This window comes from Brachyhypopomus gauderio, chromosome 3 (assembly GCF_052324685.1).
Source record: "Brachyhypopomus gauderio isolate BG-103 chromosome 3, BGAUD_0.2, whole genome shotgun sequence".
In the NCBI taxonomy this organism is placed as follows: domain Eukaryota; kingdom Metazoa; phylum Chordata; class Actinopteri; order Gymnotiformes; family Hypopomidae; genus Brachyhypopomus; species Brachyhypopomus gauderio.
This window is the reverse complement of record NC_135213.1, coordinates 26,267,547-26,279,622: the sequence shown is the minus strand read 5'-3', so window position 1 is coordinate 26,279,622 and position 12,076 is coordinate 26,267,547. Positions and strand designations below refer to the sequence as shown.

The 12,076-nt window shown below is 41.6% G+C and overlaps 1 protein-coding gene across 12 annotated transcripts in view; it reads right to left on the bottom strand.

Annotated features, from left to right (window-relative positions):
• tanc2b (tetratricopeptide repeat, ankyrin repeat and coiled-coil containing 2b) overlaps nt 1–12,076 on the bottom strand; it is a 123,333-nt gene that overhangs the window by 84,922 nt on the left and 26,335 nt on the right. For 9 of the 12 annotated variants that reach the window (XM_077000760.1, XM_077000764.1, XM_077000757.1 and 6 more), the window contains exon 2: nt 571–666. In XM_077000760.1, coding sequence (XP_076856875.1) covers nt 571–637 — 67 coding nt within the window. In that variant the 5' untranslated portion in view covers nt 638–666. Of the gene's footprint in view, nt 1–570; nt 667–944; nt 1,025–11,795; nt 11,899–12,076 lie in introns of those variants that run through there. The other 3 variants (XM_077000762.1, XM_077000765.1, XM_077000761.1) reach the window with 2 other exon arrangements.

Below are 12,076 nucleotides of genomic sequence, written 5' to 3'. Positions count from 1 at the left end.
AAGAAGGCTGAGAATTTTGGTATGTGTAGCGATATCACAGCAGACTCACATTAAGGGCTTAATTGTATTTTTTTCCCCACAGAAATCCCTACAAGGCACAGCTCAGTAATCAAAGTAAACTGACATCTTAACCATATATTAGTTGGTCAAATTTGTATTGAGAGCTAGTAATTTAGAACACCTCAGAAGCATAGTGATTGAAGTTCTATGGGTCTCCGTACACTATTTCTCTGTTATGTCTTTGGCAAATCTGAGTTTAATTTTAGAGGCTAAAGGAAACAATGGTAACTATTTCCAGGATATTTTCAAAGAGCAATCTTTCATTTTGAATCTTTGAATGTGCATCAGAAAAATCTCAGTAAAGACTTCAATCACAGAGACAGGCCAGTTATATTTAATGTTGGTCCAGACCACACTATATTTGAAAATTCTTCACAGGAAGTTTGAGTGTTGATTACAGCACAGAATTAGGACTTGTGATCTTGTTCAGGCATAGTTTTTCTTAATAACATCAAGTTATGATTCTGAAGTTTAGAGGGTGAAATGTCGAAGGTGAAAGGTGAAACTGACCACTGCTATTGCGGCTCTTCTTGCTGGCCTTGCTCCCCAGCAACATCTTCAGGCTGTTCCTAAACATGATGGCAGCAGGTGGCGCTAGAGAAACACCTGCCATGGGACAAAAGAAGACAAAGACTGTTACATCTAAACAAGGGGCATTCTATGAGAACTTGACTCCAAAACATTCAAGAGTCTCTACTGATGTCTCTACTGACACACATCTACACAAAATAAAGATGTGTGTAAAGCTCAGAAGTCTCAGGACACAACACTCCTAGTCCAAGGGATTTTGAGCGAGTTGTATAGTAAATTATGTAGTAATAATAAAAGGAAGAGCTTCTAAGGTATTTTGGCAGCTTCGCTCATAATTCAATGGTGTAACGTACTTTGTTGAGCTGGTCAAAGATTCTGTGTCCATCCTGCAAGAAATTTGCTCCCTTTAGTCCACAGTGGCTAAATCATTTCCCTACAGAAGTAGATAAAAGCAAGGGGGTGCTGTAATGTCTCTCTGTGGTTGAGAAGTGTGGTCTTTGTAGTTCAAACTATCATGGACAAACAGCACAACAAAAAGCTTTTACCAGTAGTCCTTATCGGACAAAAAATAAATAAACCTTTTTGGCAGTGTGAAGATTCTTTTGCAGGCACGCAGGCAGGCGCGCGCGCGCACGCACGCATACACACACACACACACGATATTGACTTCAGAATGTTTATTACACAGACTGGGTGCCAGTCTTCCATATAAAAATAGTCAAAGATTTGTAAAAATGCACCTAAAATATCTTAAATTTGTTTGGCAAAGACAGCAATAGATGTTTTTATATACAAAGGGACACATGCTTTCTTCAAATATTAGCATGAGAAATCTGCAACAATCTGCAGCAATGAATGCAGAAAACTTTGCATCTAACAATAGTTAAAATGTATTGTATTACATAGCTAACACTTTGATTCATTAATCATTTGCTGTGTAAATCTTTTTTGGCTTGTAAAACAATACTGGATGACAGAAATGCAGTTATTGTCAGAACCTCAAACTATTGAAATGTCAAACACCTAAAATAATATTCATGTTTTCATTTAACCCCCGTTTTCCTCTAGTGTTAATTGTCTTTAGTTCCACCCTCAAGATCACTAATTATGCCCTAACTACCATGTACTTCTTCCAGTACAAATACAGCCAGGCACCACATCTTACTTAACTGCCATGAACATGACATCACTAGATAACTCAACATGCTTGAGGAGAGCACCAAACACCATCTTCACGTATGCTGGCAAGCAGAAGCCCAGATTAGTTAGCACCATGCTGAGGGGCGGAGCATTCCAGCTCAGCTGTACAGCAAGACCAAAACTGTCTTGCACTAACAACCTGGGATGGGTCTAGCATCACTGGAGACTGTACAATATATATCCATATAATTACCTAGGCCACTGAATGAAACCAGTTTTTGATTGGAATGATTTAATTTATAATTTAATCTTTAAGCATTTTGGTAAATTCAGTATTTACCACAATTGTTTTCTTGAATCTGATGCCTTATCCAAGCAGTCATGTTCTGGGGTGACAAATGCAATATTGCTCCCAGTCTTGATGTCACCACTCCACAGGTGAATAAATCCATTTCCTCAAACACTTTCTCTGGTATCCATTTTGTGTGTGTCCACCCACTCACTGCACCAGTGGTTTCTAATAGTGATTTCCATCCATTTTAACCTCACAAGAAAGTGTATATCCAGTCTGGTTACAAGCTGTTTTCCATAGCGAAACAAGCCATTTTATTTAGTTCTCTTTAATAATATATTTAGAGAAAGTGTTGCTGTTCTTGATATCTATTCTGCTTGTTACAAAGCTATGAAACTTGATAAATTGAGGCCATTGTTAAGTCAATCTCGAGCTCAGGAAAAGTCAATCTGAAACTTTCAATAATAACTTCTCTGCTTACTAAACTGTGCTTACTAAAAATCTTTAAAGTGCCTCCATATCTCTGTTAAAGTATTATTACAAACAATTTCTACTCTGTAGATGTTAGTATAAAGGTAAAATGGACAAAGTTTGGCAATCTCAAATCTATCTCAAGGCTGAGGGCACGAGTGGGCTTTCTTATAGCTCCCTGGCTTGTTGCCTGCGTGTTGGGGTTTTCTCTGGTAGACAAGAGGATTGCTTCCCTGCGCCTTCGGGTTGGGGAACGGGCTCTGGCTGTTGATTGTGCTTATTCACCATATTGCAGTTCAGAGTACCCGGCCTTCTTGGACCACTTCAAGGGGATACTGGAAGGTGTCCCTTCTGGGGATTCCATTGTTCTGCTGGGGGACTTCAATGCTCACATGGGCAACAACAGTAGGACCTGGAAGGGCATGATTGGGAGAAACGAATTCTCTGATCTGAACCCAAGTCGTGTTCTGTTATTGGACTTCACAGTCTGTCCATAACAAACACCATGTTCAAGCACAGAGGTGTCCATAAGTGCACATGGCACCCTAGGTCGTAGTTTGATGATCGATTTTGTAATTGTTGGACTTGCGACCGTATGTCTTGGTCACTGGGTAAAGAGAGGAGATCAATAGATCACCACCTAGTGGTGAGTTGGATCAGATGGTGGGTGAGGATGCCAGACAGACCTGGCAGACCAAAACATATCTTGAGGTTTTGCTGGGAACGTCTGGCAGAGGAACCGGTCAGAAAGATATTTAACTTTCAAATCCGGCAGAGTTTTGACCGTATCCCGAGGGAGGACAGAGACATTGAGTCTGAGTGGGCCTTGTTCTGTACCTCCATAGCCAATGTGGCGGACTGGAGCTGTGGCCACAAGGTTGTCGGTGCCTGTCGTAGTAGCAATCCCTGAACCTAGAGGTCCTAGAAGGTGTATGGGAGTTCGCTCAACCAGTCCACATGTGTTTTGCGGATTTGGAGAAGGCATTCAAAACGTGTCCCTCTGGGATTCCTCTGGGGGGGGTGCTCCGGGAGTATAGGATACTGGAATCGCTGCTACAGGCTATCCTATCCATGTACAAACAGAGCAGGAGCTTGGAATGCATGGCCGGCAGTAAGTCAGACTGGTTCCCGGTGGGAGTTGGACTCCACCAAGGCTGGCCTTTGTCACTTTGTAATTTTTATTGACAGAATTTCTCGGCATAGCCAAGTGGCAGAGGTGGTTCAATTTGGTGGCCTCAGGTCTCCTTTTTGCAGATGATGTGGACCTGTTGCCATCATCGGGCCAGGACCTACAGCTCTCGCTGGATCAGTTTGCAGCTGAGTGCAAGATGGCCGGAATGAGAATCTGCACCTCTAAAACTGAGACCATTGTACTCAGACGAAAAAGAGTGGAGTGCCCTCTCTGCGTCGGGAGTGACTCCTTGCCTCAAGAGGAGGAGTTCAAGTATCTCGGGTTCTTTTTCACGAGTGAGGGAAGGATGGAATGAAAGATTGACAGGCGGATCGGTGCTGGGGCTGTAGTGTTGTGGACACTGTGCCGGACCGTTGTGGTGAAGAAAGAGCTGAGCCAAAAGGCAAAGCTCTTGATTTACTCGTCAATCTACGTTGCGACTCTTACCTATGGTCACGAGCTCTGGGTAGTGACCGAAAGAATGAGATCGCGAATACAAGTGGAATGACATGAGTTTTCTCTGCAGGGTGTCCGGGTTCTCCCTGAGAGATAAGGTATGGAGTACGGTCATCCGAGAGACGCTCGGAGTAGAGTCGCTGCTCCTCCACGTAGAGAGGAGCCGGTTGAGGTGGTTCGGGGATCTGGTCCGGATGCCACCTGGTCATTGGTAAGGCCCTCCAGGCATATCCAACTGGGAGGAGACCCGGGACGCACTCGAGAGATTATATCTTTTGGCTGTCCTGGGAACTCCTCAGTAGAGGAGCTAGAAGAGGTGGCTGCGGAGAGGAAAACCTGGGCCTCTTTGCTTAGGCTACTACCCCCCGCGACCTGAACACGGATAAGTGGATGAAAATGGAGGGATGGATAGAAATCTCTCACAAATACATATGCCTTTACACACATTTCACCCTTTATCAAAGCATTGCAAGATAGAGAACATTTTTCACAACAAGAGCTGACAAGTTATTTCAGGAGGGACTTCAGTCCAATTATAATGGCATGTGTCCACTTAAGCTTTTTCTTCTGCTCTTTAATTGGCTCATCAACAGAGAGTCTAGAAATATCATGAGTAGCCTTGTTCCTCTCCTGTCAATTCTTTATATGCTTTAGCGAATGTGACTTCCAACAGTTCTGCATTTAAAACAAAACCGCATCCCTCTCAAGCCATTAGAGCTGGATGAATGTCACCACAGCTACAGGGCAACAGAAAAAGAAAAACAACATTAACATATAGTATAGTATTAGCATATGTGGGGAAATGAGGCCTGTGTGATTAGCATAAGCAGGCTTGGGAGTCAAAGGATGTTAACATAAGGCCTTAAGTGGTGCAAGGTGTCAACACGTGTCAGGGGATGAGACAAGCAGAAAGGATTGCTGGGGGCACTTGTACTTCACTGCTCTAGAGTCCAGTGGCAGCATGCTTTTTAACACTGCATCCGATGCTTTGCATTGCACTTGGTGATGTATGGCTTGGATGCAGCTGCTCTACCATGGAAACCCATCTGGACAGTTCTTTAGCTAATCTGAAGGCCACATGAAGTTTGGATGTCTGTAGTGATTGACTCTGCAGAAAGTTGGCAACTTCTTCGTACTATGCGCTTCAACATCCGCTGACCCTGCTCCGTCAGTTTACGTGGCCTGCCCTTCGTGGCTGAGTCGCTGTCCATCCCAAACTCTTTTCTTATAATACAGCTAACAGTTGACTGTAGAATATTTAGGAGCAAGGAAATTTCATGAATTCACTGAGTTCCTGAGAGCAAACATTCTTTCACAAATGTTTGTAAAAACAGTCTGCATGCCTAGGTGCTTAATTTTATACACCTGTGTCCATGGAAGTGATTGGAACACCTGATTCTGATCATTTGGATGGGTGAGCAAATACTTTTGGCAATATAGTGTATGTAATCAGAGATCAAGATGGATGAAATTCCACACTGCAAAACTAATGCAGCTTGGTCTGACCCAGACGCAGACACAAACAATGTCAACCATCCACGTTAAATGGGGCAATAAGCAACATGCCGTTACGGTCACAATCGAATTCCTAATCTGTAAATCAAGCACACACGCACAGTGGACATGCAGTTAAATGCTATGTCTATAAATCCCTCCACATTCCATAATCATTTAATTGCATTAGATGTTACCAAAGGGCCATGACTCAATTAAGGAGATGCTATTGAAGAGCATTATTAATATCTCAGTGTAGTTTAGGTCTGAGAGGGTTTGAGCTTTTAAGGTTGTGCTCACACCAAATTAAAATCAGAGGGTTTTTTTTGGGAGGGGGGGGGGCAGTCAAATTATATTAAGATGTAATAAAACTTACTAATACATGCAAATTAGATATATGGGTTCTGTGCTCTTCAGAATCCTTCAGCAGCACACCTTAGCAGGTAGAACGGAAAGCAAAAATAAATCCCCTCCACCTCATAGGCTTTTCTATGAGGTGACAGAGATACCCAGTTGGATCTGGAGAGGTGTCTTGGGGTAGGAGATGCAGGGTTTCTTGGTACTTACTTTGGCCTGCTGAAAAGTGTTCATACTCGAGCAAAAACATCATATAAATAGTAAAAATAATAAACACGTGTGATTAGAGCCATCATACTGAAAGCAACTAAGAGTTCTATTTTTCCTGTCCCTATGTTCACCTCTCTCTCTCTTTCTGTTCACACACACACACTTCCAGAAGTTCTACAATTGTATTTGTCTTTATTTAAATGAGCTTTTATCTTCCTGCAGTTATTTTCCTGCTAGACACACACACACTCTCTCTCTCTCTCTCTCTCTCTCTCTCTCTCTCTCTCTCTCTCCCCCCATAATGGATAAATCTAGCTGTCTGGTATAAGGCCAAAGGAAACATCTTTAATAAATCACTGTGATCACCATAAGAGCTACAAAGAGCCAAGTCATTGTGGCCCTCAGTGTTCATTTGTGTGTGTGTGTGTGTGTGTGTGTGTGTGTGTAAAAGGCAAAAAGGGGCTGGAGGAACAGGATCTGAAATAGTTTTTGTTGCCACCTGTGCAGTTGTAAGAACCTGTGTCACACAGGAACCAATTGGTGATCGGCAATTTGTCATATTTAAGTATGCTGTTTATGGTGCATCACTGTTCAATTAATATCATATAACTAAGTAACCAAACAATAATGGGCACATCCATTATAGATTAAATTTTAAAAAGATAAGAAAACAAGTAATGATTATCTCTCCTTTTAAAAACTAAACAGTATTGTTTAGAACTGTTGTTAAATATGTAAAAATACATTATAGTGTACTTCATGAATTTAGACAGAAATATTGCCAAATTCCCTGTTAAGTTAAAGCAAACAAAAACTGACAGCAGTTCCAGCTGAAGAGCCGTTTTTGGTTATATAAGAATGCATTCTGAATGAAATCCCTCTGGTTTTCTACCCACCTCATAGAAAGCTAGACCGACGCTAATGTGGCACAAAAATAGCCTTCACCTCCAACTGACACACAGCAACAGGAACAAATCCACAGGCATCTGCCATATTAAAGACCATAACATACAGCAGTGGCTATTACACAAACCTGCACACAACAGAGCAACCAGGTTTTTTGGCCAGCAGGTAGCTTGGACATGACTGATAGCATTTTTTGTATGGTTATGTTTCTTGTTATGGTCGTAATTATGGATTTCATCATTATATTACCTTGTCATTTAAAAATGAGGAAATCAAGCTCTCAGTCAAAATCTCTGGATTTTATATATATATATTTTTTTCTCTTCCTCCTCAGCATATAGTGGAGTGAGAAGCATCAGTACACCCCTAATCTGAACAATTTATGCTCCGGAAGCTCAAGGAGGTGCTGCTCAGAGCTCAAGGAGGTGCTGCTGAGAGCATGGCAGGCGGTGAGGAGGTGGAGAATTTGGAGCTGGTCCTCTGAAACTCACAAGTGGTCGTGCGCACTCGGCGCGGCGTGTAACGGAGCTCCACGCTCAGCGAGTGGGAACCTGAGGAGCAGCCCACGGCGGCTCCGAACAGGAGCTCCTGCTGTGTCATCTCTCCATGAACAGCACCACAGCCACCCACACAGGGCAAAAGCTGTACTGATACATTAGACATGCTGGAATCTCTCTCACTCTCTCACTGTGTCTGTCATTCTAGCCTTCCTGCAGAACATCAACCATTACACAACACACACAGAACTTTTCACAATGTTTTAGGAGTATTCACAAATTTGAAGTAGAGAAATTAACATAGGGTACCAATGTTGATAGAGAGTAATGAACATCAATACTTCCATAATTATGAGCTGAAGAAATGTTATGATTAAATAAATAAATACATGTACTTGTTTAGAGATATTCTGGTCTTTCCCACATTTGTCAAAGTTATAATATGTATTTGGTCCTCTTTAATAAATCTACATTGTATTTTAGTCTTTGAAACAACAATGAAAATTATGCAATCAGTATCAGTGACTGCCACCAGCACTGATGCAATTCATTTATGGCTTTACTTACTCTGAGAATTAGAGCCCACTACAGTCGGCAACAAGTGCACAGATGTGAGCATCTTACACATAACCTGAACGCCAGTCATGGCTGAACACACAGTTCTGATGTCCCATACAACATTTATCCCTCAGAGTATTTAACTATGGCTGTTCTTGTTTGGTCGAACCAGTTCTCACAAGGACTAAGTTGAAGCACAGATGGTTCAGGTCAAAGACCATCTGGCCAAAGTGAATCCTCTTTATCGGCTCTTCCAGGCTCTCAGCAGAATATCATCAGTAATGTTAACTTCTAAACACTGCAGCTTGCACAGATTTTTTGTCCAAATGTCAAGAGTAAGGATAAAGCCATGACCAACGTTAAGAGTGATGCAGTGTTAACACTAAACAATCTGTTTGGTCTCAGTGGAGATGCAGTCTACACAGTCAGCAGGCATCTGTTCTCTCATCAGCATCAGCTTTCACAGGGAAACACACAAGCTACAGCACTGACTGCCATTAGAGGGGCTGTAATTAATACTAAACCACCCAGCACAGACTGACAGGACCACTAGCACTGGCCAAAAGGACAGCTGAGTGGAGTTTTTAGCACCGTTCAACTGTACTAAAACTAAATCAACTAACAAGAGCTTTCTGAATAATAACATATATACCTGCATATTGTTAACCAATGTTGGGAAAAGTAGTTATGACAGGTTTAATCAACCGCAGCATCTGAATCACTTAATCAGACTGCTTTGTTCTGAAGCTCATAATGATTAATCAAATACAGGTGCACAGCAGATCGTGTCTTCTGAATGTAAATAAAAAAGGTATGATAACATACTGTGTTGTGCGAATTGTGCTATGATTTGACAGTCTTTTGCCACAACTAATGATCAACACATCATTATGAGGAATAGCAATGCTATGTTAACAGCTGCTGGTTACATCACTGACTCTAGACAGGTCTATTAGTATGCTGCAAGAAACCTCTGTCTGCCACAACAGAGAGAGACAGAGAGAAAGTGTGTGTGTGTGTGTGTGTGTGTGTGTGTGTGTGTGTGTCCATGACAAGCATTCTAAGAAAGCAAATGAAGTTGTGACATGGTGCTGTAAAGGAGCTACTCACAATAAGCAAGCAGTAATCAATCTGGGCAGTGGGGCTCCATTACCACTGAGATGAAGGTATCTTTTCCGCACCTAAGATGATCAGTTCCTGACGCATGCTGGAATTGAATTCTGCCCATACCTCTCATTCCCTATCAGAGCAGATGTAAGCGGTGAGAGAGAGAGAGAAATACCGTGTGTTTTGCAGTGGAGTGTGGTTTTAGATTAACTCCCTGCATACATCTTAAATCAGCAGTAAACTAGAGAAGGAAAAGAATTCAGTGAATCTCTTTTATACAAACATATCAGAAGACATTATATGTAGTAATACAAAAGCTTTAAGCTGTTTTGATGAACCAAGGCCATTTAACAAGACCACTGTAGGGCACCGCCTGCTTTGGAGCTATGACTGTAATCGAAAATCCACTAGAAAAAACTCCCCTTTGTTACCCCTGTTCGAACACACTGCCTGCTCTCACTTAGCTGAGAAACTCCATATTTTACTGAAACCAATCAAAATGGTTTGAAAGACTTTCAGGATCTGGAAATGGTGGGTGGAGTGGTCCTGAACATTAAAGGGACGTGCGATGCAGCAGTGTGAAGGAGAGTGCAGTGCAGCAGTGTGAAGGAGAGTGCAGTGCAGCAGTGTGAAGGAGAGTGCAGTAGTGTGCAGGTAAAGGCACAGTGCTGAGGAAGAGGAGGCCAAGGGGTTTCACACAGGAGCAACCAACTGCCATTTCACTCACTGGGTGACCCTTTCATCATAATTATAGCATATGCAGTGATGAAGATAATGAACAGAAGCATTTTAAAAGGTATTAATGTATCAGTGTGTTATAATCCCTCATTACCTCTCAGAGCAATTTCAGATCTGGAAGTGAATTTCAGATCTCCTGTTTGGTGACTTTTACAGTCATAAATTCCTTTTTCTCCCTTTACAATTATGATGTTTTAGCACTAACAATGTTGCAAGTGTTTCAATCCAGAATTAGTAAATTGAGCTTAATTAACACACTGGTCAACAACAACAACATTTTAAACATTCCAGTCTCTGATATTATACAGAAATCTGCTACTCAAGCCGGAGTTGGAGCAGGACTTAAACTTTGGTGTTCTAGCATCAAATTTAAATATCAGAACATCAGAAAGTGGGTCTGTTTTCAATGCAGAATCAGTGTTGAATGTGTACTTTAGTGAAACCCCAGACTTACTGCTCAATCTATAGCTCATTAGTTTTGTACCACTGAAGTCTGCAATAAATGACTAGCAATCATATTTTGGTGTGTGCCACCCAGTACCCAAAGGCATGTCCCACTTTTGAGTTCACACTGGTGGCAGTTATGCAACTTATGGACTGCAAATAAACACTGAATTATGGGAGATGACAATTACTTGATCAGAGTAAGTGAGAAAGCCAGACTGGTGAAGACACATTACTGAACATGCAGCTCCTAGTGTGGACCCTCAGATTCTAGGAGCTAATGGTTCAACTGTTCAGATTTTGAGGGTCTTAATCACCACTGTTACATCCCTTACTGCCAGTTTATCTCCCTTTACTCAGCAAAATGCAAATGCTTTCACCAATTATATAAAAACACTGTTTTGATATGCATCCTTGTATGATAGAATACGGTGTAATATAATATGATTAAAATTCAGAATTAAAAAACAGAAATATAAAGTAATCATATAGAAAAATGTATGTCCATTTTTGTGCATTGGTTACCTTTGCGCTAGGAAAGTTTAAAATAACTTACAAATGTCTGCTTTATTATCCATTGTTGAACACTGAAAACTTGATACTCGAATTTAACCTGCAAACCTATAGACGTTGCATGACCAGTGCAATAAGGTAACGTCAGTTTGGAGAAAGCATTAAGATCATATTGCGATATGCAACCAAGCCACTGCTGAGGTGTCGGCTCGGCCAGTCACGCCATCTGCAGATGCTGCCTGCAGGACTGCACTAATAGGACAGAGGCTGACAGGAGGAAATATTTGACATTACTGCCACCTTCAGGCTGTCAGCAAAAATCATTGAGGTCAAACAAGGACTGGAGGTAAAAATCTCTTTTAAAAAAATAGATGGAAAAACGGGGAAAAGATTAAAAAAACAAATCCAGTTATACGTTGACGTTCGACAGGAAAACCATGGCTTCATCAGTAGTGCACCTTTATTACGAGTTACCATAAAAACAGGGTCAAAGTATCAAGGCTGGCCCATCATTTACACCTGCTCGTTTGCTTCACCGTTTCTATAACAAACTTTAAACGGGTTAAACAACGTAATTTTTTTGGACTCTACAGAGAAATCTGCGCTGCAATCGAAGAAAGACTGGATAGTAGTGTCATCATAGTGTAGCTGTGGAGCGATAACAAGACGAAGGTAAGTGCCGAGTAGCGCGAGATTTATTCAGGGCAAATCCATGAGAAGTGTCGTTTAAACGGTCCAAGGGCAGTCAGAAACATAACATAGACCAATGAATATGATAACCGAAAGTAAACACGAGAAACACAACAGAAAAGAGAATAAACAGGCTAACAAACAAAACAGGGCTACTTACAACAGGCTAGGAATACTTCAAGCAGAGAAACACATCCACAATAACCAGCGAAGATATATATACATACACACAAGATAATGAGGGAACTAAACAAGTACAGATGTTAACACTAACGAGGGGCGGAGTTATAAACAGGCGTGGAAACAGAAAGCACATGGAGTCAGTAAACAAAGACATGATTGACATGGGAGGGCGGAGCCAGGCGTCACACTTAGACGTGTCCATAGGGTTAGTTGTTCAGTTGTTGAGTTACATTGTGGGTGTTGTGTTGTCTCTTGAAA